The sequence below is a fragment of the Oncorhynchus clarkii genome, chromosome 7 (assembly GCF_045791955.1).
Source record: "Oncorhynchus clarkii lewisi isolate Uvic-CL-2024 chromosome 7, UVic_Ocla_1.0, whole genome shotgun sequence".
NCBI classification, from domain to species: domain Eukaryota; kingdom Metazoa; phylum Chordata; class Actinopteri; order Salmoniformes; family Salmonidae; genus Oncorhynchus; species Oncorhynchus clarkii.
In genome coordinates this window covers 9,695,059-9,720,791 of record NC_092153.1, presented here as the reverse complement: position 1 = coordinate 9,720,791, position 25,733 = coordinate 9,695,059, and the positions used below count along the sequence as shown (strand labels likewise).

Here is a 25,733-nt window from a genome sequence, read left to right as displayed (position 1 = left end):
CATGCCCACTGTCAAACATGGTGGTGGCAGCATCATGGTTTGGGCCTGCTTTTCTTCAGCAGGGACAGGGAAGATGGTTAAAATTGATGGGAAGATGGATGGAGCCAAATACAGGACCATTCTGGAAGAAAACCGGATGTAGTCTGCAAAAGACCTGAGACTGGGACGGAGATTTGTCTTCCAACAAGACAATGATCCAAAACATAAAGCAAAATCTACAATGGAATGGTTCAAAAATAAACATATCCAGGTGTTAGAATGGCCAAGTCAAAGTCCAGACCTGAATCCAATCGAGAATCTGTGGAAAGAACTGAAAACTGCTGTTCACAAATTCTCTCCATCCAACCTCACTGAGCTCGAGCTGTTTTGCAAGGAGGAATGGGAAAAAAATTCAGTCTCTCGATGTGCAAAACTGATAGAGACATACCCCAAGCGACTTACAGCTGTAATCGCAGCAAAAGGTGGCTACAAAGTATTAACTTAAGGGGGCTGAATAATTTTGCACGCCCAATTTTTCAGTTTTTGATTTGTTAAAAAAGTTTGAAATATCCAATAAATGTCGTTCCACTTCATGATTGTGTCCCACTTGTTGTTGATTCTTCACAAAAAAAATACAGTTTTATATCTTTATGTTTGAAGCCTGAAATGTGGCAAAAGGTCGCAAAGTTCAAGGGGGCCGAATACTTTCGCAAGGCACTGTACATGTCATGGACCACATTACTCAGAATAAGACAAGTGCAATATTAATCAGTCTAGATGCAGAAAAAGCATTTGATTCAGTGGGATGGGATTACCTATTCCAAGTTATGGAAAGATTGGGTTTCAACAAAGAAGTGACACAGTGCATCAAAACACTATATTCGCGTCTGACCGCTAGAAAAAATTGACATTTGTCACGAACGATAAAATTAGAGCGAGGGGCAAGACGAGGCTGTAATCTTTCACCCACACTCTTCTCCTTGTACCTCGAACCATTAGCACAGGCAATAAGACAGGACCCAACTTTAGAGGGAATAACAATAAGAGGCAGTGAACATAAGATATGCATGTATGCTGATGACGTTCTGTTATTCCTTAAAGACCCAGGCTCAAGTGTACCTGGATTGATGGATGTTTTACAAACATTTGGAACATATTCAGGTTATGTGCTTAACGTACACAAGACCCAAGCCCTAGTATATAATTATACCCCACAGGAAGAGCTGAGGAGCAGGTATAACTTCACCTGGACCTCCTCATCCATTAAATATCTGGGAGTATGTCTACCAAAAGATACTCCCAAACTTTGACATGAATTACCATCACATCAACAAGAAAATATATGACGACCTAGACAGGTGGAATTCACTTCCCTTAGATCTTAGTAGTAGAATTGAAACAATCAAAATGAACATCCTGCTGAGGTTCCTGTATTTCTTCCAATCACTGCCCATAGAAATCCTGCCTAAACAGTTGAGGTATAAACGGATATCAAGGTTAATCTGGAACAGTAAGAGACCAAGAACTAGATATGCAACATTACAATTACCAAACAACTGTGGGGGTATGGCCTTACCAAACCTAAAAGATGATTATGTGTCAGCCCATTGAGACCTCTGGTGTGTTGGCGCAATTCAGAATACGAATCCAAATGGAAAGACATGGAGACTACTTTGACAGAGATACCCATACAGTCAGTTTAGGGAAATAAGGACATGATAATAAAATATACAGTAGACAAAATCAGTGGATTCATTTCTCTCTGAAGACATGGTTTAGGGTAGTTAAGCAAAATAATTTAGACAGAGAGATCAAACTGCTGAGTTGGCCCGCATACGACCCCAGCTTCATCCCTGCAACTCAGGACAGCAGATTTAAACAATGGACGCAGAAAGGCATCACATCATTCAGTACAATTATAAGGAATGGGGACCTAGATAACTTCCAGGACCTAAGTAAAAAACATGACTCGGATAAACAAGATTTTTACAGATACCTACAAGTTCGACACTATTTCTCAAGGGAGATAAAAGTGACTGACCCTCGAGCACTTCCAAAATTAATCCAAGTATTCACTAACGCATACAACTTGGGGAGTAACAAAAAAACTCTCAAATCTCTACTTTGGTTTTCAAACCTCAAAGAAACATTCTACTATAATAAAAATAAATGGGAGGAGGAACTTAAAATTGAAATAACTAATGAAACATGGTTGAACATATTAGAGACTCAACAAAGCTCCACCAACTCAAGGTCATGGAGAAAATTCTGTTGGAAGAATGTTATACGTTTCTTCATAACATCTAAACTGAAATCAAAACAGACTGGTTCCCTACATCCTTGTTGGAGAGAATGCGGCCTATCGAGGGTGGACCACTCTCATATCTGTTGGACTTGCCCCGCAATCGAAACTTACTGGGGAGAAATAAGATCTATCATTGGAAAAAATAATGGGATTTGACATAGAACAAACATTCATTTCTTTGTACTTGGGTGAAATACCTGATAACTTACACAATTGAGAAAAGTACCTCTTGAAGGTCCTACTGGCAGCCAGTAAAAAGCCTATCACTACTAAATGGCTACAAAAAGACCCTCATACAGTGACACAATGGATAGACATTGTAGAAGAAATACACCACATGGAGCATATGACCTTTGAACACAAGAGGAGAGAGGTCAGGAATACTGGGAAAATGCGTTTCGTACATGAAAAAGTTCAAAACATTCAAAGATGTCAATGTAACTAATATGATGAAGGTATGACGTGCACTGTAACTGCCAGATCCTTTTTGTTGTGCTTTTGTTTTACTTTATTTGTACTTCCGTTGTGTTCCTACAATAAAAACAAAGTATATAAAAAAAAATGTAAGACTGTTGGAAAATCATTCCAGGTGAAGCTGGTTGAGAGAATGCCAAGAATGTGCAAAGCTGTCATCAAGGCAAAGGGTGGCTACTTTGAAGAATCTCAAATATAGAATATATTTTGATTCTTTTAACACTTTTTTTGGATACGACATGATTCCAAATGTGTTATTTCATAGTTTTGATGTCTTCACTATCATTCTACAATAGTACAAATAAAGAAAAACCCTTGAATGAGTAGGTGTGTCCAAACCTTTGACTGGTACTGTATGTGTGTGTGTCTTGGTGTGTGTTAGTGTCTCTGTGTGTGTGTGTTTCTGTGTGTATCTCTCTGTGTGTGTGTGCGTGTCCTTGTGTGTCTCAGTGTGTGTGTGTCTATGTGTGTGTCTCAGTGTGTGTCTCTGTGTGTCCTTAGGTAGGTGTAAGAGCCCGACCCAGTGACTAGCCTGCATTCTCTCTCTATATATATATATTTAGAGCCAGACACATTGTCAGCTGGAGATAACACAGACTGCAGACCCCCTAAATAGAATGACAATCAAACACACACACACACACACACACACACACACACACACAAATAATAACAGATTTATAAGACGAATCAGAAGTGCATCCATTGTCCATCTAAATAAACAGATATTTGTGTGTGTTTAACCAATTGCTGCACCTTTGTATCTGGACTTGGCTGGACCCCAGGCTCACAGGATTAATAATGTTCCTCTGAGAGAAGCTGTGGTGATGTCACAGGGGTGTAAGGTGTCAGGGGGAGTGTCCACAAAGGGGTAAGGGTGGGGGAGGGGGTGGCAGATAGGGTTGGGGACTCTCTTATAAGTTTGGTTTAGGTCTCTCTCTCGGCCCCCTACAATCCCACAGTCCCAACGTCCCAACAGTGAAAGGCGGACCACAGCTATAACCAGCTCAGGTAAGAGACAACGTCTGAGGTTAGGGGTCGAGGTTAGGTTCACCTTTGTGGGGGGAGGGGTGGTTACGGGACAGAATTGTGGTATCTTCACCCTCTTTTCACTGCTCTGTCACACCACTGGGCCTGAAGGCTCTGTGCAGCTGTCCTTGTTGCTAAAAATAAATACTCAGGCTGACATACACACACACACACACACAAAACACATACACACACAAAACACATACACACATTCATGCTTTCAGTATAATCTCAGATGATTGCAGTTTTTCAGATGTGACAGTAAGTGACTGCCTGTTGACTATCAGTAGGGTTAAGAGTGATGAAGCATACGTACCTCATCATATTTATTGGGTTTATGTGATGAACAGTTGATACAGCCCTTTTCATCTCTCTAGTCTGTCATGATCCACAAATGGAGGCTGTGTGTCTTAGATGTTTATGTGGCTGTGAAGAAATAGCAATATGTTAGAATGATGCACTTCTTATGAGGCAAGGTTAGCACTTAATGTTATGGTAATGACAGAGACATTCAGGTTTCCTTAATGTTATGGTAATGACAGAGACATTCAGGTTTTAATGTTATGGTAATGACAGAGACATTCAGGTTTTAATGTTATGGTAATGATAGAGACATTCAGGCTTTAATGTTATGGTAATGACAGAGACATTCAGGTTTCCTTAATGTTATGGTAATGACAGAGACATTCAGGTTTTTAATGTTATAGTAATGACAGCGACATTCAGGTTTCCTTAATGTTATGGTAATGATAGAGACATTCAGGCTTTAATGTTATGGTAATGACAGAGACATTCAGGTTTTAATGTTATGGTAATGATAGAGACATTCAGGCTTTAATGTTATGGTAATGACAGCGACATTCATGTTTCCTTAATGTTATAGTAATGATAGAGACATTCAGGCTTTAATGTTATGGTAATGACAGCGACATTCAGGTTTCCTTAATGTTATGGTAATGATAGAGACATTCAGGCTTTAATGTTATGGTAATGACAGAGACATTCAGGTTTCCTTAATGTTATAGTAATGACAGAGACATTCAGGTTTCCTGGAACATCTTTCCAGGATCAAGAACTAGATTTTTTTTGAAAGAGTAATGTCTGCTTTCATAACACACATAATTGTGTTTGGGAATCCAGTGAAAACACAGTAACTATCAACCATATTCTGTGTGTATTTGTGTCTGCAATAGTTTGTGTTTTGTCCATTAGTACAATCCTTGAATTCTAATCTGAGCTTGTTTCACCAATGAATTTCCTCTGTGAATCAGAGGATTTTCTGTTTCCCACATCCTTGAAGACAAGAAAGGAAGTATTGCGTTGCCATGGCGTCACCGAGCGAGGGCGATCAGACGGTGCCTGATGGAGAGAGAGAAAAGGAGGCGACTAAGGTCAAATCTATTCAGTCCCACTATCTCCGCTGTCCCTCCCCCAGCAGGTAAGCATACGTGGAGACCCACTGTTCTTGTAGTTCTGTAATGGGAAATGACCCACCCAGGGCTGTCACGGCTGTTGAAAGAACTGGACCAAGGTGCAGCGTGGTGAGCGTACATTTTCTCTTTTATTCGAAATGACGCCAAACAAAACAATAAACAATGCAAAACAAACCGTGAAGCTTCAGGCTATGTGCCATTAACAAAGTTAACTTCCCACAAACACAGGTGGGAAAAAGGGTACCTAAGTATGGTTCCCAATCAGAGACAAAGATAGACAGCTGTCCCTGATTGAGAACCATACCCGGCCAAAACATAGAAGTAGAAAATCATAGAAACACAAAACATAGAATGCCCACTCCAACTCACGCCCTGACCAAACCAAAATAGAGACATAAAAAGGAACTCTAAGGTCAGGGCGTGACAAGGGCTCTAATAGTGTGTTAAATAAATGTATTGTCCAACTTCAATTCAGCTTCCAAGCACAATTTGGTCAATTTGTAGAGAGTATAGCCATGTCAATTTTATAGCATATAGAACGTCTTCCATCAGAAGTGCTCACAAGAACTGATTACTACTGTCACACACTATGATGCACTCTAGACCTGGATCAAATACATACAGTTGAAGTCGGAAGTTTACATACACCTTAACCAAAAACATTTAAACTCCGTTTTCCACAATTCCTGACATTTAATCCTAGTAAAATTCCCTGTCTTAGGTCAGTTAGGATCACCACTTTATTTGAAGAATGTGAAATGTCAGAAAAATAGTAGAGAGAATGACTTATATCAACTTTTATTTCTTTCATCACATTCCCAGTGGGTCAGAAGTTTACATACACTAAATTAGTATTTGGTAGCATTGCCTTTAAATGGTTTAACTTGGGTCAAACATTTTGGGTAGCCTTCCACAAGCGTCTCACAATAAGTTGTGTGAATTTTGGCCCATTCCTCCTGACAGAGCTGGTGTAACGGAGTCAGGTTTGTAGGCCTCCTTGCTCGCACGTGCTTTTTCAGTTCTGCCCACACATTTTCTATAGGATTGAGGTCAGGGATTTGTGATGGCTACTCCAATACCTTGACTTTGTTGTCCTTAAGCCATTTTGCCACAACTTTGGAAGTATGCTTGGGGTCATTGTCCATTTGGAAGTGTCACGACTTCCGCCAAAGTCGGTTCCTCTCCTTGTTCGGGCGGCATTCGGCGGACGACGTCACCGGTCTTCTAGCCATCGCCAATCCACCTTTGATTTTCCATTTGTTTTGTCTTGTTTTTCCACACACCTGGTTCCCCCATGTCTGTGTGTGAAATTGTTTGATGTATAGTGCTTGTGCACTCTGACTGGTTCGCGACCGGATATTTTGTACCCATATTTTGTTGTTCTGGGTACCATTGGTTTTGCTTATTAAACTGCTCCGGTTATTACCCAGTTCTGCTCTCCTGCGCCTGACTTCCCTGCAGCCAGTCACACGCCCCTTACAGGAAGACCCATTTGCGACCAAGCTTTAACGTCCTGACTGATGTCTTGAGATGTTGCTTCAATATATCCACATAAATTTCCTCCCTCATGATGCCATCTATTTTGGGAAGTGCGCCAGGCCCTCCTGCAGCAAAGCACCTCCACAACATGATGCTGCCACCCCCATGCTTCACGGTTGGGATGGTGTTCTTCGGCTTGCAAGCGTCCCCCTTTTTCTTCCAAACATAACGATGGTCATTATGGCCAAACAGTTCTATTTTTGTTTCATCAGACCAGAGGACATTTCTCCAAAAAGTATGATCTTTGTCCCCATGTGCAGTTGCAAACCGTAGTCTGTCTTTTTTATGATGGTTTTGGCAGGTGGTTTCTTCCTTGCTGAGCGGCCTTTCAGGTTTTGTCTTTATAGGACTCGTTTTACTGTGGATATAGATATTTATGTACCTGTTTCCTCCAGCATCTTCACAGGGTCCTTTGCTGTTGTTCTGGGATTGATTTGCACTTTTCGCACCAAAGTACGTTCATCTCTAGGAGACAGAACGTGTCTCCTTCCTGAGCGGTATGGCGGCTGTGTGGTCCAATGGTGTTTATACTTGCGTACTATTGTTTGTACAGATGAATGTGGTACCTTCAGGCGTTTGGAAATTGCTCTCAAGGGTGAACGAGACATGTGGAGGTCTACAATTTTTTTCTGAGGTCTTGGCTGATTCCTTTTGATTTTCCCATGATGTCAAGTGAAGAGGCACTGAGTTTGAAGGTAGGCCTTGAAATATATCCACAGGTACACCTCCCAATGACTCAAATGATGTCAGTTAGCCTGTCAGAAGCATCTAAAGCCATGACATAATTTTCTGGAATTTTCCAAGCTGTTTAAATGTCCCAAAAGTGCCAACTCCACCCACCCTGCATGTCAGGCTAAATCAATCACACCTCCAGTATTTGACATTACATATATTTGCCCCCCCCGGTTTGCTTAGTAATTATATTCATATGGTTATGACTATGTCTCTATACTTTTGCAGTTTCTCCGTGATCTCTGAGTCCAGATTCTCCATGATATCAGGGTCGGATGCCGAGAGCATCTATATGGAGCCCATTCACCTGTCCTCAGCTATAGCTGCCAAACAAATCATCAACGAGGGTGAGACACAGATTCATTCCACCAACCACACATAACTCACATGCTGTTTTTTTGCCTTGGTGAGTGGATCTGAACGTTATGATTTAAAACATCTAAATGAAAGCTTTCATATTGGCAGAATACAATTTTATAAATGCTGTTCACCTAGAGAAGCATGGCTGTCGACAAAGTGAGTGCTTGTGACTATAAGGTTCTATCTAGAAAAAGATGATTCTGAGATAATTGGCTTTGAAGTTCTGAACCCTCATTGGTTTGAATGAGTAGTTTGAACTACTTTTATCTTGTATTCTTTTGAACTTAACATGAATGTAGGTATTTAGACTACTGTATAGGTAGATAACATTGAACAGAACAAGGCTGTTTCAATAACTACATGTTGACTAAAATACAGATAGAACCTTATAGTCCCAAGCTCTCGATAGGTTAAAGAAAGTTGAAGGGTGGAACCACAAAGAAAGCCGGGGAAAAACAGCCACCACTAGTCCTGTTTGCAGGTTCACCTTATACAGATCAGCTTGGCCATGCCTAGTGGTTAGAGTGTTGGGCCAGTAACCGAAAGGTTGCTGGATCAAATCCCAGAGCTGACAAGGTAAAAATAACCCCCTGTTCCCTGGTAGGCTGTCATTGTAAATAAGAATTTGCTCTTAACTGACTTGCCTAGTTAAAAAAAAATACTGTACTGGTGCCAAGCACATTGCGTGTGCCTGGCTCCACATACATATTGTATTTGTCCCATAGAGATAAAGCTGTGGTTTGTCCCCGAATGGCCAATTTAGCTTAAAAAGCAGTTAAATAATCAATGCTCTATTATCCAATAGGCGGTGTCAGAGGAAAGCCCATACAATTGTCAGACTCCAGTCACCCAAGTCATAGACTAGCAGCACGGCAAGCAGTATCGGAGCACCAAGTCTTAATAGCTTCTACCACCAAGCCATAAGACTGCTGAACAATTAATCAAATGGCCACAGGACTATTTACAATGACAACCCCCCCACCCTCCATTTGTTTTGTACACTGCTGCTACTCGCTGTTTATTATCTATGCATAGTCACTTCACCCCTACCTACATGTACAAATTACGTCAACTAACCTGTACCCCTGCACACTGACTCGGTACCCCCTGTATATAGCCTCGTTATTGTTATTTTATTGTGTTACTTTAAAAAACATTTTTACTATAGTTTATTTGGAAAATATTTTCTTAACTCTTCTTGAACTGCACTTTTGGATCAGTGGGTCCCACAAGGGACGTTTGAGCTAACGTAGGCTAATGCGATTAGCATGAGGTTGTAAGTAGCGAGAAAGTTTCTCAGGACATAGACATATCTGATATTGGCAGAGAGCTTAAATTCTTGTTAATCTAACTGCACTGTCCAATTTACAGTAGCAATTACAGTGAAAGAATACCATGCTATTGTTTGAGGAGAGTGCACAGTTTTGAACTTGAAAAGTTATTAATAAACAAATTAGGCACATTTGGGCAGTTTTCATTCAACATTTTGAACAGAAATTCAATGGTTCATTGGATCAGTCTAAAACTTTGCACATACACTGCTGTCATCTAGTGGCCAAAATCTAAATGGAACCTGTGCTGGAATAATACATTATTGCCTTTCTCTTGCATTACCAGATCTAATGTGTTATATTCTCCTACATTCCTTTCACATTTCCACAAACTTCAAAGTGTTTCCTTTCAAATGATATCAAGAATAGCCCTATCCTTGCTTCAGGGCCTCAGCTACAGGCATTTAGATTTGGTTATGTCATTTTAGACAAAAATGTTTTTAAAAAAGGGGCGGATCCTTATGAGGTTTTAAGGGCTTGTAAGTAAGCATTTCATGGTAAAGTCTACACTTGTTGTATTTGGTGCATGTGACAAATAAAGTTTAATTTGATTATACTGTAGCGTTGGAGTAATCACCTCTGTCTCTTACCTGAGAATACAATGTGTTCATTACGGCAATATCCAGCTAGAGACGTCCAAGCCATTATCCACAGCTAGACTGTCTGATTGGGGTAATGCGTTCGCCAACACACCACAATTATGCTCCTAACTAACTTTGAATAGGTTACTTTGCTTTCTAACAGTGTGTCCCTGCAGCAGCTGTCTATCCTTAACGGATGCTGTCTGCAAATGTGACATGCTCCTGGTATGGTTTGTAAAGACTGACACAGAGGATGGGGAGTTTTGCAGCACAAAGTTATTTCCTTCAATCTAGCCACTGTCTGTAGCCTACTTACACGTTTAGATGCAATGAATTATGTAATATTGTGGATTAGGCAGTAGGGTGTGTGTGTGTGTGTGTGTGTGTGTGTGTGTGTGTGTGTGTGTGTATCTGAATAGTCTGCTCTTTCCTTTCCTCAGAGCTCCCAAAACGGGGTATCAGGACAGAGAGTACCCCAGACAGCATGTTGGAGACAGCGGAACAGCTGATGGTGGAGGACCTCTACAACCGGGTGAAGGACATGATCGATGACCGCAGCCCCTATAACACCCCCTGTGTGATGGACATCCAGCGGGCCATGGTACAGGACCGCCTGGAGGCCCCCAACAATCCCGTGGACGAGGTGTGGAACAACATATTCATCGCTGAGAAGTGAGTCACTCACTGTGCCGTGGAAGTTACTGTATGCATTACATATCCCCATACACCCATCACACACAAGCACACACACACACACACACACACACACACACACACACATGCTCCGCCCTTCAAAATACAGTGTTATATGCATAGCTCATGGAACATCATTCCAGCCAGATTTACCCCCACCTCACTTTCACCATAGACAACTTCACTGAGTGTCAATAGAATGACAGATAGATAGCTGTTCACCTCCTATGGTATAATTAAGCAACAAGGCCCGAGTGGGTGTGGTATATGGTCAATATACCATGGTTAGGGGCTGTTCTTATGCACAACACAACGCAGAGTGCCTGGATACAGCCCTTAGCCGTGGTATATTGGCTATATACCACAAATCCCAGAGGTGCCTTATTGCTATTATAAACTGGTTATCAACGTAATTAGAGCAGTAAAAATACATGTTTTGTCGTACCCGTGTTATACGGTCTGATATACCACGGCTGTCAGCCAGTCAGCATTCATCCCTCGAACCACCCAGTTTATAATACTTTGTAAACGAGTCTATTTCGGGTCAGTGTACTTGTCATGGATACTCCATGTCCTTACCAGCCATTTCATAACCGTGACTCTATGACCACAACAACAACAGCGTTGCTTGTTCCTTCCTCTGTTTTGCAGATCCGTGGCTGTCAATAAAGCTCGTCTGAAGCGCATGGGTATCACCCACATCCTGAACGCTGCCCATGGTACCGGGGTCTACACAGGGGAGGCCTTCTACGCTGGCATGAACATCGGCTACATGGGTATCGAGGTAGATGACTTTGCAGAGTCTGACATCTCCCCTCACTTCAGAACCTGCGCTGAGTTCCTGGATGAGGCCCTGTTGACACACAAGGGTGAGTCAGTGTTCTTTTGTGTGTTCTTATTGGTGGATCAAGGCCCAATTCTCAATGGACCCACCTCAGACCCTACAGCCTATGCATTTGTAGATCTACCTGGATTTGATTGATGAAAGTAATATGGTGAAACTTCCACCTATCCTACCTGACAGCGAGCTATTACCAGGATATTTAATGGATACGATATGAACGTCTTCTTGTGTGATCTCGTGTTTTTCTCCCATTTCCATGGACCTTGAGTCTGGGCTAACCTGGACATAGTAGAACCAATCTCTGTATTGTTTGCTTTGGCTTAACTGGACTCAGTGACGATGAGGCTTGGAATTCAATCTCTAGACCAATCCAGAGACTACTTGGAGTTCCATCTAGATTCTAGACTAATCTATAGACTACTCCTAATTACTCATCATAACCAGGGGTGGCCGTCAGTCTTATTTTAGGGAGGTCATTCAGAGCCAATGGACAGGGATAGCCTAGTTATATCTGGACTCTGTTTAGGCGGGTGAATCATCTTCTAAAGCTTTTCACCCCCCCCAACTCTAATTAAACCCCAAATAGATTAGATCCACTGACCGCTTGAGTTAAATAAACACATATTTGTTAAGAATCAGGTTAAATGTCAGGCAGGAGTAACTAGTATTCATGTCATAGGTTTGGGTCTGCGGGGCCTCGCGGTCCTTTCCGCTACAGGGAGGGAGTAGGCAACGTATCACATTTCAAACCTGGCACCTTGGGGGTTATCATATCATGGGTTATGATGTCAGAGTTTATACCTGGGGGGGTACAGTGTTTAGGAGTGATACAGTCACAACTGGAAGGGAATACAGCCCTCTGCTGGTTATAGAGTGTCCTTGCAGAGCAGACAGTTCTACCTGCACATGAAATGTATTAGCCTCCTACAGCTACAGCTGTTATCATCAAACTGGTACCTAATACTTTCAGATTCATGAAATCAGTATTGTCATTTGCTTATCCCTTACGTTGCAAATGTATCTTTAATTAACTACATATAAACACTGAAAAATAGTTATTTCTTATGTCAAGTGTAACCAATGGGAAGTGTGTTTTTGTCTTCTTCTCCTGCAGGTAAGGTCCTGGTGTCCTCTATGATGGGCGAGAGCCGATCCGCTGTGCTGGTGGCTGCCTACCTCATGATTTTCCAACACATGACCATCATGGAGGCACTGACCACTCTGAGGAAGAAGCGACCCATCAACCCCAATGAGGGCTTCCTAAAACAGCTGCGTCAGCTTAACGAGACGCTACTAGAGGAGCGTGATGACGATGATGACGACACCCTCAGCCAATGCTCCGTCATCGACGCCCACACTCGCGCCCACCTGTTTGACGACGAAGAGAGCATGATGGGCGTGAAGGCCCACTCCATCATGATGGAGGAGGAGGAGGACAGCCAAAGCGTGATGAGTAGCGTGGCCTCGTCTGCGGCAGCCGCCGCCCTCAGGGACGGTGTTTTTGGAGGGCTGCGGATGGGCCTGGAACGGGCAGAGACGACAGAGGGCCTGGCCCTGCCTGGAAAAGACGCTGGCGACGGTGGGGAGGATGCAGAGGATGGGGATGAAGATGGCATGAGCATGATCCGCGAGTGGCAGAGGAGGAATGAGAAGTACCAGAGCGAAGAGTGGTGGGAGCAACAGCTGATGAGCGAGGCTGGGGACGAGGAGTCTCTCCTGGGGGGCATGCGGGGTCCTGGGGCAACAGAAGACCTGGAGAGCGTGACCAGTGAGGACGTCCAGGCCATGAAAGAGCGCCTGAAGCGGCGCCCGCGGCACTCCCCCTCAGAGTCAGTGTCCACGGCCAGTTGCAGCAGCTACTCTGACCTGTGGAAGCAGCGTCTGAAGGAGATCGAGGAGCAGGCGGCAGCGCGCTACCGCAAGAAGGACGACGACAACAACAGTGAGAGCACGGCGATGGAGGGGATACAAAATAAGAAGCAGACAATCAAGGACGACGTGGAGAGCGTGCTCTCTGACACCAGCTCCATGTACAACTTCTGTAAGAGGAACAAGGAGAACCTAACTCCCCTGGAGCGCTGGAGGGTGAAGAGGATCCAGTTTGGCTGGAATAAGAATGATGAAGGGAGGGATGGGGAGAAAAGAGCCGGGGGTGTATGGGGCAGTGGGGAGCAGGGAGATGGCGATGCTGAGGCCCACACTCCGGCACTGGAGGACGTCAACCTGACAGCCTACCAGACCTGGAAGATGAAACAGGCAAAGCGGCTTGGAGAGGACAACAAGGCAACAAAAGATGACATTGTGGAGATGAGCCGTGGCGAGGACTCGGCCACAGCCAAGAGGAGACAGAGGCGGGAGGAGCTCCTGGAGCGCTCGCGGAAGACACTGGAGGAGAGTCAGTCCATGTGTGGCTGGGAGACGGAGAGCTCCATGAGCGGAAGCACCCTGCCGCTCTCTGCCTTCTTCGCCCAGCCTGACGGCTCACAAGCCGGACGTGTTGCCAATGATGACAACATGTCCATGCTGAGTGGCAGGTCTTCTGTATCCCAAGCCCGCAGCACCAGATCTCAGGCCTCTATGGGCTCAGGAATTCCACAGGGCATTCCCCAAGTCCCCATGATCCCTGTGCCCACAATGCAGGGACCTGGTGGGGAGCCCATGGTCAACCTGTCCAGCATTCAGAACTGGATCGCCAATGTGGTGTCCGAGACCCTCATCCAGAAGGAGCGTGAGATGAGCCTCCCCCCGTCCCAGGCTGGATCGGTGCTAAGTTTCGGTGGGACATCTAGTGTGTTAGGGCCAGCAAGACGTGGCTTGGACGATGACAAGGCTTCTATGCTGAGTGGAGCGTCCTATTCGAGCTCGCTGGCTCATCACGGTGTCAGTGCTGGCAGGGCCGAGTCTGTGCTCTCTGGTAGAAGTGCTGCTTCTTCTACCAGTAATCTCTCCAGCATCTCCGGTCTGGGCTCCCGCAGGAGCAAGATCACCACCACCAGCGTGCCCCTCTACAGCCTTTTTGCGGACCAGGTCAACCTACAGAAGCTGGACTCCATGGACAAGCAGATGCAGTCGGAGATGAGGAACAAGATGGCCTGCTACGGGGTGAAGAAGATTGTCGAAGATAACAAGCGCAGCACACTCTACAAGAAGAAGAAGCCCAAGGACGAGGGCGAAGAGGAGGAAGAGAAGGAGGATGACTATTTAACAGGAAAGATAAAGACGTCTCTCCCACCTGCACCAGAGAAAAAGAAAGCACCGACGCGAAGCTATGGCCTTTCGGGCTGCCTAAATCTCTCCACCGCTCTGGAGAAAGAAAAGAACACCAGTGTTGATGATTGGCTAACCAACGTCATGCCTCCTTCAAGGAAACCAGCGTCCTATAGTGCAGAAGACGAGACTGATCCAGGGCCATCTGCCTCTGTGTATAACTTCGGGGGTCAGAGGGACTCGTCTGAGGAGGAAGAAGAAGAGGAGGAGTATGAAGTCGCATCCAGATATCGCTCCAGATTCCAGGCAGACACAGAGTCACGTGTACTTGGCAAATTCTCTTCCAACAGCGTGGATTCCAGCAGCTACAGGACTAGAAGATCCTACACAGCCACTGAGGAAGAGGAGGAAGATGAGGAGAGTTATACATCGAAGAGGAAGTTTACTCATCACTCACAATATGAGAGTGGAGGGGAGACGGAGGGGAGGATAGAAAGGAAGGAAGAAAAGGAAGAGGAAGAAGATGTCGACAGATTCCTCAGCGATCTTAGGCAGAGGTCTCGGGCTCGGGCTGAGGCAGAAATGCAGGACGATGACATCGTTGCAGCTTGGAGGGCACAACAAGAATCCAAGTCAAATGGTTACAGAAGCAGTGACTCTTAACCAATCAAAGACAGTGTCACACTTACAGTAGGAAAGAAACTCAATCCAATGTTAATATGTTTCTTCAGCTAATAAATTAAAATTGCACACTTGCTACACAAGCCGCCTTTCTTAGAACATCGCTTGTGGTCTTTTTATTTTCAGAAGTGGGGTGACCTTTATAATTCTATAGGTAGTTGTCATAGATCATTCTGACATGTAAATACTCATCTAAATCAAATATCTAAGCTTTATTATAATGGAAAAGGGGGTGCACGTTGCTTTCTAAACTCAAACGAGTTTATTTCTCATAGTCAATTTTATAATCAAATGGACGCAAAATATGAATATTTAAATATTGCCTCAGCCTAACTGCATTGCTTGTGCAGTGCAAGTAGAGTAACACACGTCTGCTGTTTGTTGCATTGATTGTAAAATGCAACAACTAACCTACAAAACAATCTAAACTAGATTACTGTTCAAGACAAAATATTTATGCTGTACAATTTTTGGAGCACAAACGCAATCCATTTCAAAGCATTTATAATTGCAATAAATGTTAAAGCAATTATCTGGTTGTTTTATTTTATTTTTTATCTCATTCCTCATGCCTAAGGACACTGACCTGGATTCTAGTTGATCACATCTTTAACGAAAACATGAGACAGAGTTAGAAGAATAGAAGACAGAATAAAAGGAATTATGATAATCAAATCGCATAGCACTTAACATTGTAAGGGGAACTCAACATATTCATCTCTACTGAACTGGGTGCTTTTTATCACAATATTTTACCCCATACATACTATCTACTTGTTATATTATGGATAGAAGACTACACTTTGACACGGCAGTCAATATCCTATTGAGCGTATGTCTAGCCCTACAAGTATGGGCATGTACTGTATGCACTCGCACAGTTCAAGCCAGAAGACATACACGCCCGCAAATAACATAGTCAATGCTACTATTCCACTTTGCGAAAGAAAAACATGTCATTACTACTCTCTGCCATGGTTTATTTGTAGTGGTGTTATTGTCTCAATTGATGCCAGGTGAGTGTTAGGCTAGTGACTAGATGAACATGCTAGACGGGCAAAAGTTTTTAAAAAGTATATGCAGAACTGAGCTAGAACAGACGATATCTGTTCTAAAACTAATTGTAGGATTATGTGGTTAGTCGGGTCTAAGTGTTTAAAATCGTGTTTGAGGTTTTTGAAGCGCTGTAGGCCTACTTCCGTCGGTTCTAGCGTGGTCAAATAGTGACGACCTGGGTGGGAGGGCTTCTATAGTTGACTGAATGCATTTGTTTTAAATATTCAATATGGCTGACGGAGGAGTAATGAGCCAATATGAAAGTTCAGGACCAGGTAATCATTACTACATTTTACATATTCATTTGCAGATTATATTTTATTAGGTCTGACTCCGTGACAAATAAACGAAAAGACCAGCACCATATGGTTGCTCTAGTTTACAATCTTACCCGGCGCGTGTAGGAGGAAAAAAGCTGACCAGGATTGTTGTTGTCGTTCGAGGAGAAGACATTCCCTCCTTTGTGTGGTGCGCGTTCCATATTCATAGCCAAAAGTCACAGCGATTTAACATATTTTATCTGTAATCGGCAACGCTGTTGAGTTGTTTGCTCTAGCTATTTAACTCCTTTAATAAAAATTGTAATGGAACATAGCTACAGAAAAAAAGGCAATAGTTAACGAGCTAGCTTCGCTTGCATGGACACTAGCTAGCAAATAGCTAGTGTTTCTTCGTGCTAACTAGCAGCTAGCTACATTTTGCATATTCATTTATCTCAGAAGTATGTTTAGAATTAATTTGAAAGAATCTAGCGAGGATTTGATACAACAATTGCAGTAAATCTAATAATAGTAAATCTATTATTTGCAATGCAGTGGGGGGGTTACCGCTAGGAGGAGATCACTTATTTTCATTACTAGCTGGCTACAGTAACTTGACTGTAGCAATGAACACAGTCAACGTTATGGGTACTGTATCAATGAGATCGCACCAACGAAAAAAATCCATGGAAACGTTGACATCTTTATTGCGTAGTTCTCCTAACTTCTCTTCGACATTTGAATGAAAACGTTTTGATAAAATGTTAAACAGCTTGGAGTGGAGTTTGCCACGTACCTGTTCCAGGCCAAGGTCACAGACTAGCTATCAGGTTGAATACTTTTTGTGCAAAGAGGGCTACTGTTCCCAACTGGTTTGTTCTGTTTGCTAGTGAAAGCAGACTGAAATTGAAATGGCCAAGTTTGTCATTGTTTGTGTCTTCCCCGCTAGGCATGCCAGTGGAATAACTTTTATAGTTGTACTAGCTCAGCCTATGTTTTCTGAAGAGTAAATGTGACACAGTTGGGTAAAGAGACCCCTCCCTAGCCACCCCACGGTGTACTAGTAGTACTAGAGGTTGATGGAAGCACAAGGTCTTCTGTGGATCTCATGTAGACTACTCCTCACATAGGCTATCCATCAGTTAGTCTCTTTGAAAACAATCACATTTTTGACTTAGCCTATTCCTTTCACATTTTTCCTTTTACTACCGTCTAGTCCTGTAGTTGTCTACCTGAAGGTAAACGACTTCTGATAGAATGTTACAGTGTCGTAAAGCCCTGCGTCAAGGCCTCCAATGGTCAGGAGGAATCTTATGCAGTATTTTTCAGCTCCAATTTGACAGAATATGATCGATGTTTTGCATATTTTGGATGTCTGTTATTTGAATACGTTGAATTTTCATTTTCTCTGCCATCTCCTCTCTCTGCCCCGTCTCTCCTGTGCGCTCTCTCTCCCTTATCTACTTTGCATTATGCATTTGGGCTTTCAATAACATGAAAGCATAATTCATTGCTAATCTGAAATTCTATTAATTGAATGATTTGCATAATGCATTGTGTGCCAATTAGGTTTATGGAACTCAAAGCTCTTATCCACAACTGTCTGCTGAAGCTCAAACATTTTCCGTGTAGGCCTACAACCATCAGTCTCGTATACAAATTCAATGTCATATGTTTTGTTTTGGAGATTTGCCGTTGAAGAGAAGGCCATGATAAGGGTTTGCGTAGTCCTACACTCACTCACGCCTTCATGTCTTGGATTTGGAAACAAAGTTTACTATCAGTTTGCTATCAAATGGCAAAGTGGGGCCTACAGCTTGGAAGTAATTTATCCCCCTCGCCCTCAAATTATAAGAGTTGCGAGGGAGAGAGTGCGCACAAGAGTGAACTTATTTGGCACATGCCACGTACTCCTTAAAAGCTATCCAATTAATATGCAAATTAGCTAATAAATATTTATAGAGATTTTTTGAATTATGCAGAAAGCTTTCGGAGCTCTGTGTGAAATGAATTGCTCTCCGCAACTTCAAAGCACACGCCTTGGCTTAATGAGAAACGGGGGGCTGAATTTGCATACGGCTCTAATCAGCTGAATACTGATTACGCTGCTTCGTTATGGGCGCTACGCTGCCAGCTGCACTCTTTGTTTCTGTTCCATTCCACAGGGAGGGAGAGAGCGAGAGAGAAAATGAGGAGAAAAAGACAGGAATACTGTTTTGCCACACTCTTGTTGATTTGTTTCAGTGAGAGAGGCGGTGTGCTGAGCAGCTAGTTGTTACAGTGAGAGAGGCGGTGTGCTGAGCAGCTAGTTGTTACAGTGAGAGAGGCGGTGTGCTGAGCAGCTAGTTGTTACAGTGAGATAGGCGGTGTGCTGAGCAGCTAGTTGTTACAGTGAGAGAGGCGGTGTGCCGAGCAGCTAGTTGTTACAGTGAGCGAGAGAGAACACTAGACGGATCTCCTCCTGTTGTGTTCTGTTTAACACACCTGGCTGTGCCAGTCTTCTGGGTTCTGATTGCTCCTGGTCAGTGGGCCCAACTGAGCGTGGTCAGTGCCAGCTGGCCTGGATGGCACGCCGGTGATGCCACAGACTGTGGACTCTGCAATAGCCGGTGAGCAGAGCAGTGTGAGAGATCTGTTCCAATATCCACACTAACATACCACATACCACTTGAATGAAGCAATGTTTTGGGTTTGGATACAGTGCTATTCAATTGGTATGCTAGTAGTATGGGTATTGGACCGCGTGTCATGACAATAGAGTATTCCAGAACACCTGTGATGGTTTGTGGAATTCTACACTTGTTGATCCTTTGAATTTGCCATTTTCTTTTGTTTTCTGAAGGCATAAATTGAATTGTCATGTGTTGTTTCCGAGCTGTCTGGTTTACAAGCTTCTATTTTCCTCTCTGTTTCAGACGCGATAATCAACCTGTCAGTGTCCAGTAAAAGCACCATGGAGAACGGGGACATGGTCAAAGGTGAGTTTCTACAGCCTTTCTTTGACTACAACTAGAGCCTTTAGTATGTCATGGAATATGTGTTTCTTGGATTGAGCTTGGCCGTCTTTATATATTATGGCCTGTTTAATTTCCATCACAGAAAATGTAGTCCTGAACTGACTTGAGGTTTGATGGTGTTGTCCTCGGTGCTGTACTGTGGTAACAGAGTAGTAACAACTTTGAGTCTGTATATTTGGTCCAATGTAAAGATGTATGTTGGAGGATTTTGACTGTGTTGTTCTGACTGACTGACTGTCTCTAGGCGTGCTGACCAATGGCCGGGACTCTCAGAAGCAGACGGTCATGTCCCTCACCAACGCACAGTCACCGGCTCTGCTGCAACAGGTAACACACACACTCCCACGCATTACTCATATTCTTCTTCTTATTTTTTAACAAAAGCCAGAAATGCTAATTTGCATACTTTTAGTCTCTAATACTCTACAAGCCATCAGTCAGTTAGCTCCATAGCCAACATGATGCTAACACCAAGGCAAGACGGATAAGATCCCGTCCCCTTGGCTACTCAAGGGGTCCATTCATTGCGTCCAGTGTTGCCATGGTGACGCCTTTAGCCCGCTACCCTGGCGCCAGCTTGGAACTAGCCGTTAAAATGGAAGTACAGCAGCCTGCTGCCTGGCATGCCTCCTCTCGCTGAAACAAAAAACCAGCGCGCTGTCTGCTGCATGCTAATTAGCCCACTCCAACTGTCGCTTAGAAACAGGTGGGGGTGGATATGCAAATGTATGCCAATTTACATGTGCCTCATAACCAGTCTTTGATTATAATACTCCCACCTTCTCTCTGCAGTCATATCCCCATAGGTTGCACTGGCTTTTTATAATTTAAAAGTAGTAGGGTTTAAGCCACAGATTAAATCTCTGATACACACGTACATGCCCCCTTTTATCTATCTTACTCACACACACACTCTCTCCTTCAATCTCTTCTCTTGTCTCTCACCCTGTTTGTGTTTGTTTGTGTAGTTGACCTTGTCTCCAGCGCAGCAGCAGCTGTTTCTCCAGCAGGCTCAGGCCCAGCTCCTTGCAGCAGCCGTTCAGCAGCACTCCGCCAGCCAGGCCCAGAACAGCAGCACCACGGGGGCCGCCATCTCTGCCTCCGCAGCCACCCCCATCACCACCCAACTACCACTGTCCCAGCCTATACACATCACTCCTGTAAGAGATCTACTGTAGTGTTATATACTCACTCACACACAGTGACTCCATACTTGTCTAACACAGGCTCCTCTCTCTCTCTCTCTCTCTGTCTCTCTGTCTCTCTCTCAGCTCCAGCAGCAGGGCCTGCAGCAGTTTGTGTTGGTCCAGCCAGGTCATTCCATGGCCACCCAGCTACAGCCTCAGTTCTTCATCTCCCAGACTCCACAGGGACAGCCCAGTATGTTTCAGTATCATAGTAAGCTATACACCAGCACTGAAGTAGTTTCATGTTTCAGGACCTTTCACTAAACCATCTCTCATTTGACAGATCTTTTGCAAGCCCAAAATCTTCTCACTCAACTACCTCAGAGCCAAGCCAACCTCCTACAGACTCCAACTATCACAATTGCCCCACAGGTCAGGGGAAACACACTTTTTCACAATAGCCTAATTGTTAGTGGCTGTGGGTTGTTTCAGGACAGGAACACAGACCATGCACATCTCTCTAATCTTCCTCCCTCTATCTTTCTCTCCTATCGCACACAGCCGGCCGCTCCCACGCGGACCGTAACTGCCACCCCTGGCCAGCTCCTCATCCACAGCCAGACCCCGCCCCCTAAGGGTCTGGGCACGCCCACTCTGGAGGATGCCAATGATCTGGAGGAGCTGGAGATTTTCTCCAAGGCCTTCAAACAGAGGAGGATCAGACTGGGCTTCACACAGGTATGGCCCAGGGACTCTGGACTGGTTTCCGCTGTAATACGCTCATAATAGATTCCATTTTATTTTTTGTGTTTGTGATAAATTATTTAATGCAAAACTGATTTTCTTCCCTCCATTATTTTGCCATAGAAACAAGATATGAAAGAGTTCCAGGGATTGCATTTATATTGTACTTGAGCTTTTTTTCCTAAATACTCAGTGCTTCAAACTACATTTTTAAAGAAGGGAACTCACCCTATATACTACCAACCTGGTTGATGTCAGTCTTACTTTCCCTGCCCCCTCTCTTCTCCCTCTAGGGTGACGTGGGGCTGGCCATGGGGAAGCTGTATGGTAATGACTTCAGCCAGACCACCATCTCCCGCTTTGAAGCACTCAACCTGAGCTTCAAGAACATGTGTAAGCTGAAACCGCTGCTGGAGAAGTGGCTCAACGACGCAGGTAGGTCCTCATAAGGGAGGTGTGTGTGTTATTTGTTTACATTTTTAAATGCTGTCATTGTGTACATTTTTATATTTGGGTAGTGTATCTGCGAGTTTTTCTCCCTCTGTGTTTTCTGACCCACTCTCCTTGTCCCCCTGGCTGCAGAGAATGTGAGCTCAGAGTCCAGCCCCAGCCTCAGTCCCCTGGGCTCTGGTCACGGGTCACCCAGCCTGGCGTCTGACCTCAATAGCCGGCGCCGCAAGAAGAGGACCAGCATCGACACCAACATCCGTGTGGCCCTGGAGAAGAGCTTCCTCCAGGTAAGACCTGGTTCTAACAAAGAAGATTGTACCTGTTCAGGCGAGATTTAGATGCCTTTTAGAAGAGCTCGACCCAAATAAGGGATGTTTGACTGTAGTCGGGGTGTCTACAGACCACAGCCAGCACTAGGTGTCTACTTTCCCTCACTGAATCTGGTGCTCTTTGTCCCCTTGCAGCAAAACCAGAAGCCGTCGTCAGACGAGATCTCCCTGATAGCAGACCAGCTGAACATGGAGAAGGAGGTGATCCGGGTGTGGTTCTGTAACCGCCGGCAGAAGGAGAAGAGGATCAACCCTCCCAGCTGCTCAGCTTTCCAGAAGTCCATCTTCTCATCCCCTACTACTGCCAGCCTGGTGAACACTGTACCCCAGACCACTGTGACTGTCACCCCCTCTCTGCCTGTCACCAGCTTCAGCCTCACAGGTACGTGTGTCATTTTCTAGTCTTGGGTGTACTCGTCTGATCTTTCCATTTGATAGTTTCTGTGATGGCAAAGCCCAAAGAGGGCTTCACCATCTAGTGGAAGTGTGTCCTCTGCATCTCTATGGGTCCATATACGTGCAGGCTATAACCACAACTGATAGCTGATGTTTGGCTTACATTATATATGGCTAATTAAGCAGCCCATATACTGTATAGTGCAGCACTTTTAGACTGACACAGGAAGGCAGCGCCACGGATGAAAGGAGAAACTAGTGATCAAAGCCGAGGTAGTAAGTAGAGCGAGCTGCTCGCCTTCCTCTCTCCCACAGTCAAACTGAGCTTTTGAGATATTTTTCATGAAAGTAATGCAAAGTAATATAAACCGTTACTTTTGTTAAATGTAATGAGTAATATTACTTTTTCAAGTAACTAATCCCAACACTGATGGGTAGTAGCAGTTCCGCATTAGTTTATCCAGACTAAGATCGTGGGAATTGCCAGGGACCTCACGATACCATATTATCACCATACATAGCATATGTATTGCGTTTCTCAATGTATTGCGATTTGATACTATGATTTTTATTGCGATTTCGATGTTCCAAACATGTTGCTCACCATATGTCTGCTGCAGAGGGATGAGGGAGAGACATGAGAACCGCTGTATCAGTCAGGGAAATAAAAGTGCTGAAAACAAATTGGCTTCCTATTTAAATAGAAGATGGAGAACAAGCATTTCACAACATCTATTAAACATGTGTATGTGACAAACACAATTTGATTTGAAGCTATGAAGGAAAAATCGTGCTGGTAGAGCAAACTAGCGCAAAAAATATATTATCAAAACAATACGATGTGCCGTCAAAAATAATATCCAGACTAACTATTGATAGTTTTTTCCCCTCATCACCGAAGGTGATGCAGACTTGTCTTTTGTCCTGTAGCTATTTATTTGATGTTGATAGTATATTATTTATACGGTGTAATGTTGACCATCCTGTGTTCTAGACAGGACCCTGGTGCCAGCCACCGGCAACACAGCATCGGTCATCTCCAGCACCCCTACAGTCCCCACTATGTCCCTTACACCCTCTTCCTCCGTGACAACCATGTCACAGCCAGCCGTTACCATGACGCAGGCGGGGCAAATGCTCTACAGCAACGGCGGGGGTCTGGCTGCAATGGCGGCTGCAGCGGCGGGAATCAGCCCGGGTCTCATGCCCTCGTCGCAGTTCAACACAGGGTGAGGCTCACACAGACACAAAGTGCTGTTTCCACTCGGTATCTAAGTGAAAAAGATGTGTTGTCCATTATCACATAAGTGACTCATTGCTCCTCCAGGGGGGCCTTACTGAACCTAACTACTGCAAGTTTTGGAGGAGCGCTAGCCACCATCCAAGGTGTGTTGAGTGGCAAGTACACCCTGCTACTATGCACCTTTATATACATACTTAAATATGCATTTAATGTGTCTTTTCTGGCTTGTTTAAAAGTCACTAGAGCTCTGAAATAGGGTTGTTTTGGTTACAAGAAGGGATGTGGAACCCTTGCTTTCTCTTGTCTTATCAGGGAGAAATGATCCCCAGTCACTATGCTAGTCTAACCTTCCCTCTTCCTCCTTCCTCACAGCTCTGGCCTCCAGCGGGTCCTTCCCCATCACCACCCTGGACGGGAACGGGAATCTGCTATTTGCCAACACCAGCATGTCTGGCTCCGCCCCCAGCATGGTGAACACGCCGCTCTTCCTGAACCCCCAGAGCCTGTCCTTATTGGGTAGTAACCCTGTCAGCTTTATCCCTGCCAGTGCCCTCAGCCTGCAACTCACCGCTGGCACCAACACCATCACCACGGCAACTACACCAGTCAATACCATCGTCAGAGCCTCTAAGGCCCAATGAATGAACTCGCGGGGCGGGTCGCTCCCCATTTCTTCCTCTTCATTGGTTGTTATTTAATCTTTGTTCTTTTTGCTACCACCAAAAAGTTGTTGTTGGAAAAATATTCTTAAGATGTTTTCCTCCCTATCTCTGCCACAAGGGGTCCTAACGGTCCTTTCAAAGATTGATTGAGATTTGGCAATAGAATCTCTTTTTCCTCAGAACTGCTTCTAAAACCAAAAATGTGCGTTTGATTTTATTTTGCTGAGTATTGAATGAAACTGACATGGTTTAACTTCTAGAGGGATTTCATGATGATCTGTGTGTTAGGTTCTCTAATTTAAAGTTTTACTTGAGGGCATGTTGTACAGGCCTGGACCGTTGACATCAGATTTACAACTAAAGATTAGATTTCTCTGCTTGTTTTTCCATGTGACCTAAAATGTTCTTTGTGCGGTTAGTTGTGTGCTCTGATATTTGCCGTTTGTACATTTTTCAAAACTTTTATTAAAAGTTTTGTTGCTTTAACATGTTTTTCAACATAGTACCAACTCTTTAAAAGAATCACTAGGCCGTGAGAGAGCCTGGGTGCAGACTTGCTATGGAAGAGCTTTACTGCAGTCTCTGGGAAGAGTTACAAACAGCGGACTTCAAGAGAACTTGGAATGTCCTTTATCCAACCTTTTATCCAACCAAAAAATATTAGTGTACTAGACTTAGCTCTATATTATCATCACCCTAGTGTAATGTAGCATAGGGATTTATCTAATGGACCTCTCCAGAGCGGGAGAGATTAATGCAATATTTTGAAGGGGACTTTCCAAAGACTAACAAAGATGTTTCTCTCTGATATTCTCCTCCCTTATGCCGAGGTCTATAGAAGACAGGCAGGATACCAAAAAGAGCGTCTGGAGAAGGTAGGGTAAGGTGTCAGTAGTATAGTGGGGTTGCATGGCCCATAGTGAATCTGCCTTGGATTACATGAGTTCAAGAAGGTATTTACAAGAGTAATGATCTTGAGGTAATTCTCAGGACAGCCATTTCCCAGTGAGTCACTGCATGTACAAGTTAAAGAAGATTGTCCAGGTCTGGCCTTCTCTAAGCTTATTCTTTCTCGTAAGACCAAATATGCTGCCACTAGAGCCCCGGGTACTGCATTCAGTACTGACTCAACATAATATATTGAAATACCTCAGCAGCAAGAAAACAATATAGTCAAGCAAAACTGAAACCATAAATTCTAAGAATGTAGAAATGTTGACCTGTCTTTTTGTTGCTTTGCTGTACGTTTGAAATGGTGACG

At 44.0% G+C, this 25,733-nt stretch overlaps 2 protein-coding genes across 5 annotated transcripts; both read left to right on the top strand.

The window, feature by feature from the left end:
- Nucleotides 1-3,644: 3,644 nt before the first annotated feature.
- On the top strand, nt 3,645-15,718 carry LOC139412850 (serine/threonine/tyrosine-interacting-like protein 2). 2 transcript variants are annotated; one of them, XM_071159597.1, is made up of 6 exons: nt 3,645-3,769; nt 5,059-5,225; nt 7,720-7,838; nt 10,204-10,435; nt 11,108-11,325; nt 12,415-15,718. In XM_071159597.1, exons 2-6 carry the CDS (start codon nt 5,113-5,115, stop codon nt 15,168-15,170), a joined length of 3,438 nt encoding a protein of 1,145 aa, XP_071015698.1. In that variant the 5' UTR covers nt 3,645-3,769; nt 5,059-5,112; the 3' UTR covers nt 15,171-15,718. The 2 variants fall into 2 exon arrangements, with proteins under 2 accessions (XP_071015698.1, XP_071015699.1); XM_071159598.1 differs by having other exon boundaries at nt 3,696-3,769; nt 5,088-5,225.
- Nucleotides 15,719-16,453: 735 nt separating this feature from the next.
- LOC139412846 (POU domain, class 2, transcription factor 1-like) lies at nt 16,454-25,112 on the top strand. Of its 3 annotated transcripts, none has more exons than XM_071159593.1 (13): nt 16,454-16,519; nt 19,420-19,482; nt 19,766-19,848; nt 20,490-20,681; nt 20,793-20,901; nt 20,992-21,080; nt 21,210-21,386; nt 21,686-21,827; nt 21,975-22,129; nt 22,307-22,553; nt 23,562-23,796; nt 23,895-23,953; nt 24,183-25,112. In XM_071159593.1, exons 1-13 carry the CDS (start codon nt 16,474-16,476, stop codon nt 24,449-24,451), a joined length of 1,866 nt encoding a protein of 621 aa, XP_071015694.1. In that variant the 5' UTR covers nt 16,454-16,473; the 3' UTR covers nt 24,452-25,112. The 3 variants fall into 3 exon arrangements, with proteins under 3 accessions (XP_071015694.1, XP_071015693.1, XP_071015692.1); XM_071159592.1 differs by having other exon boundaries at nt 16,469-16,519; nt 20,793-20,919; XM_071159591.1 differs by having other exon boundaries at nt 16,469-16,519; nt 20,793-20,919; nt 23,895-23,965.
- The last annotated feature ends 621 nt before the right edge of the window (nt 25,113-25,733 follow it).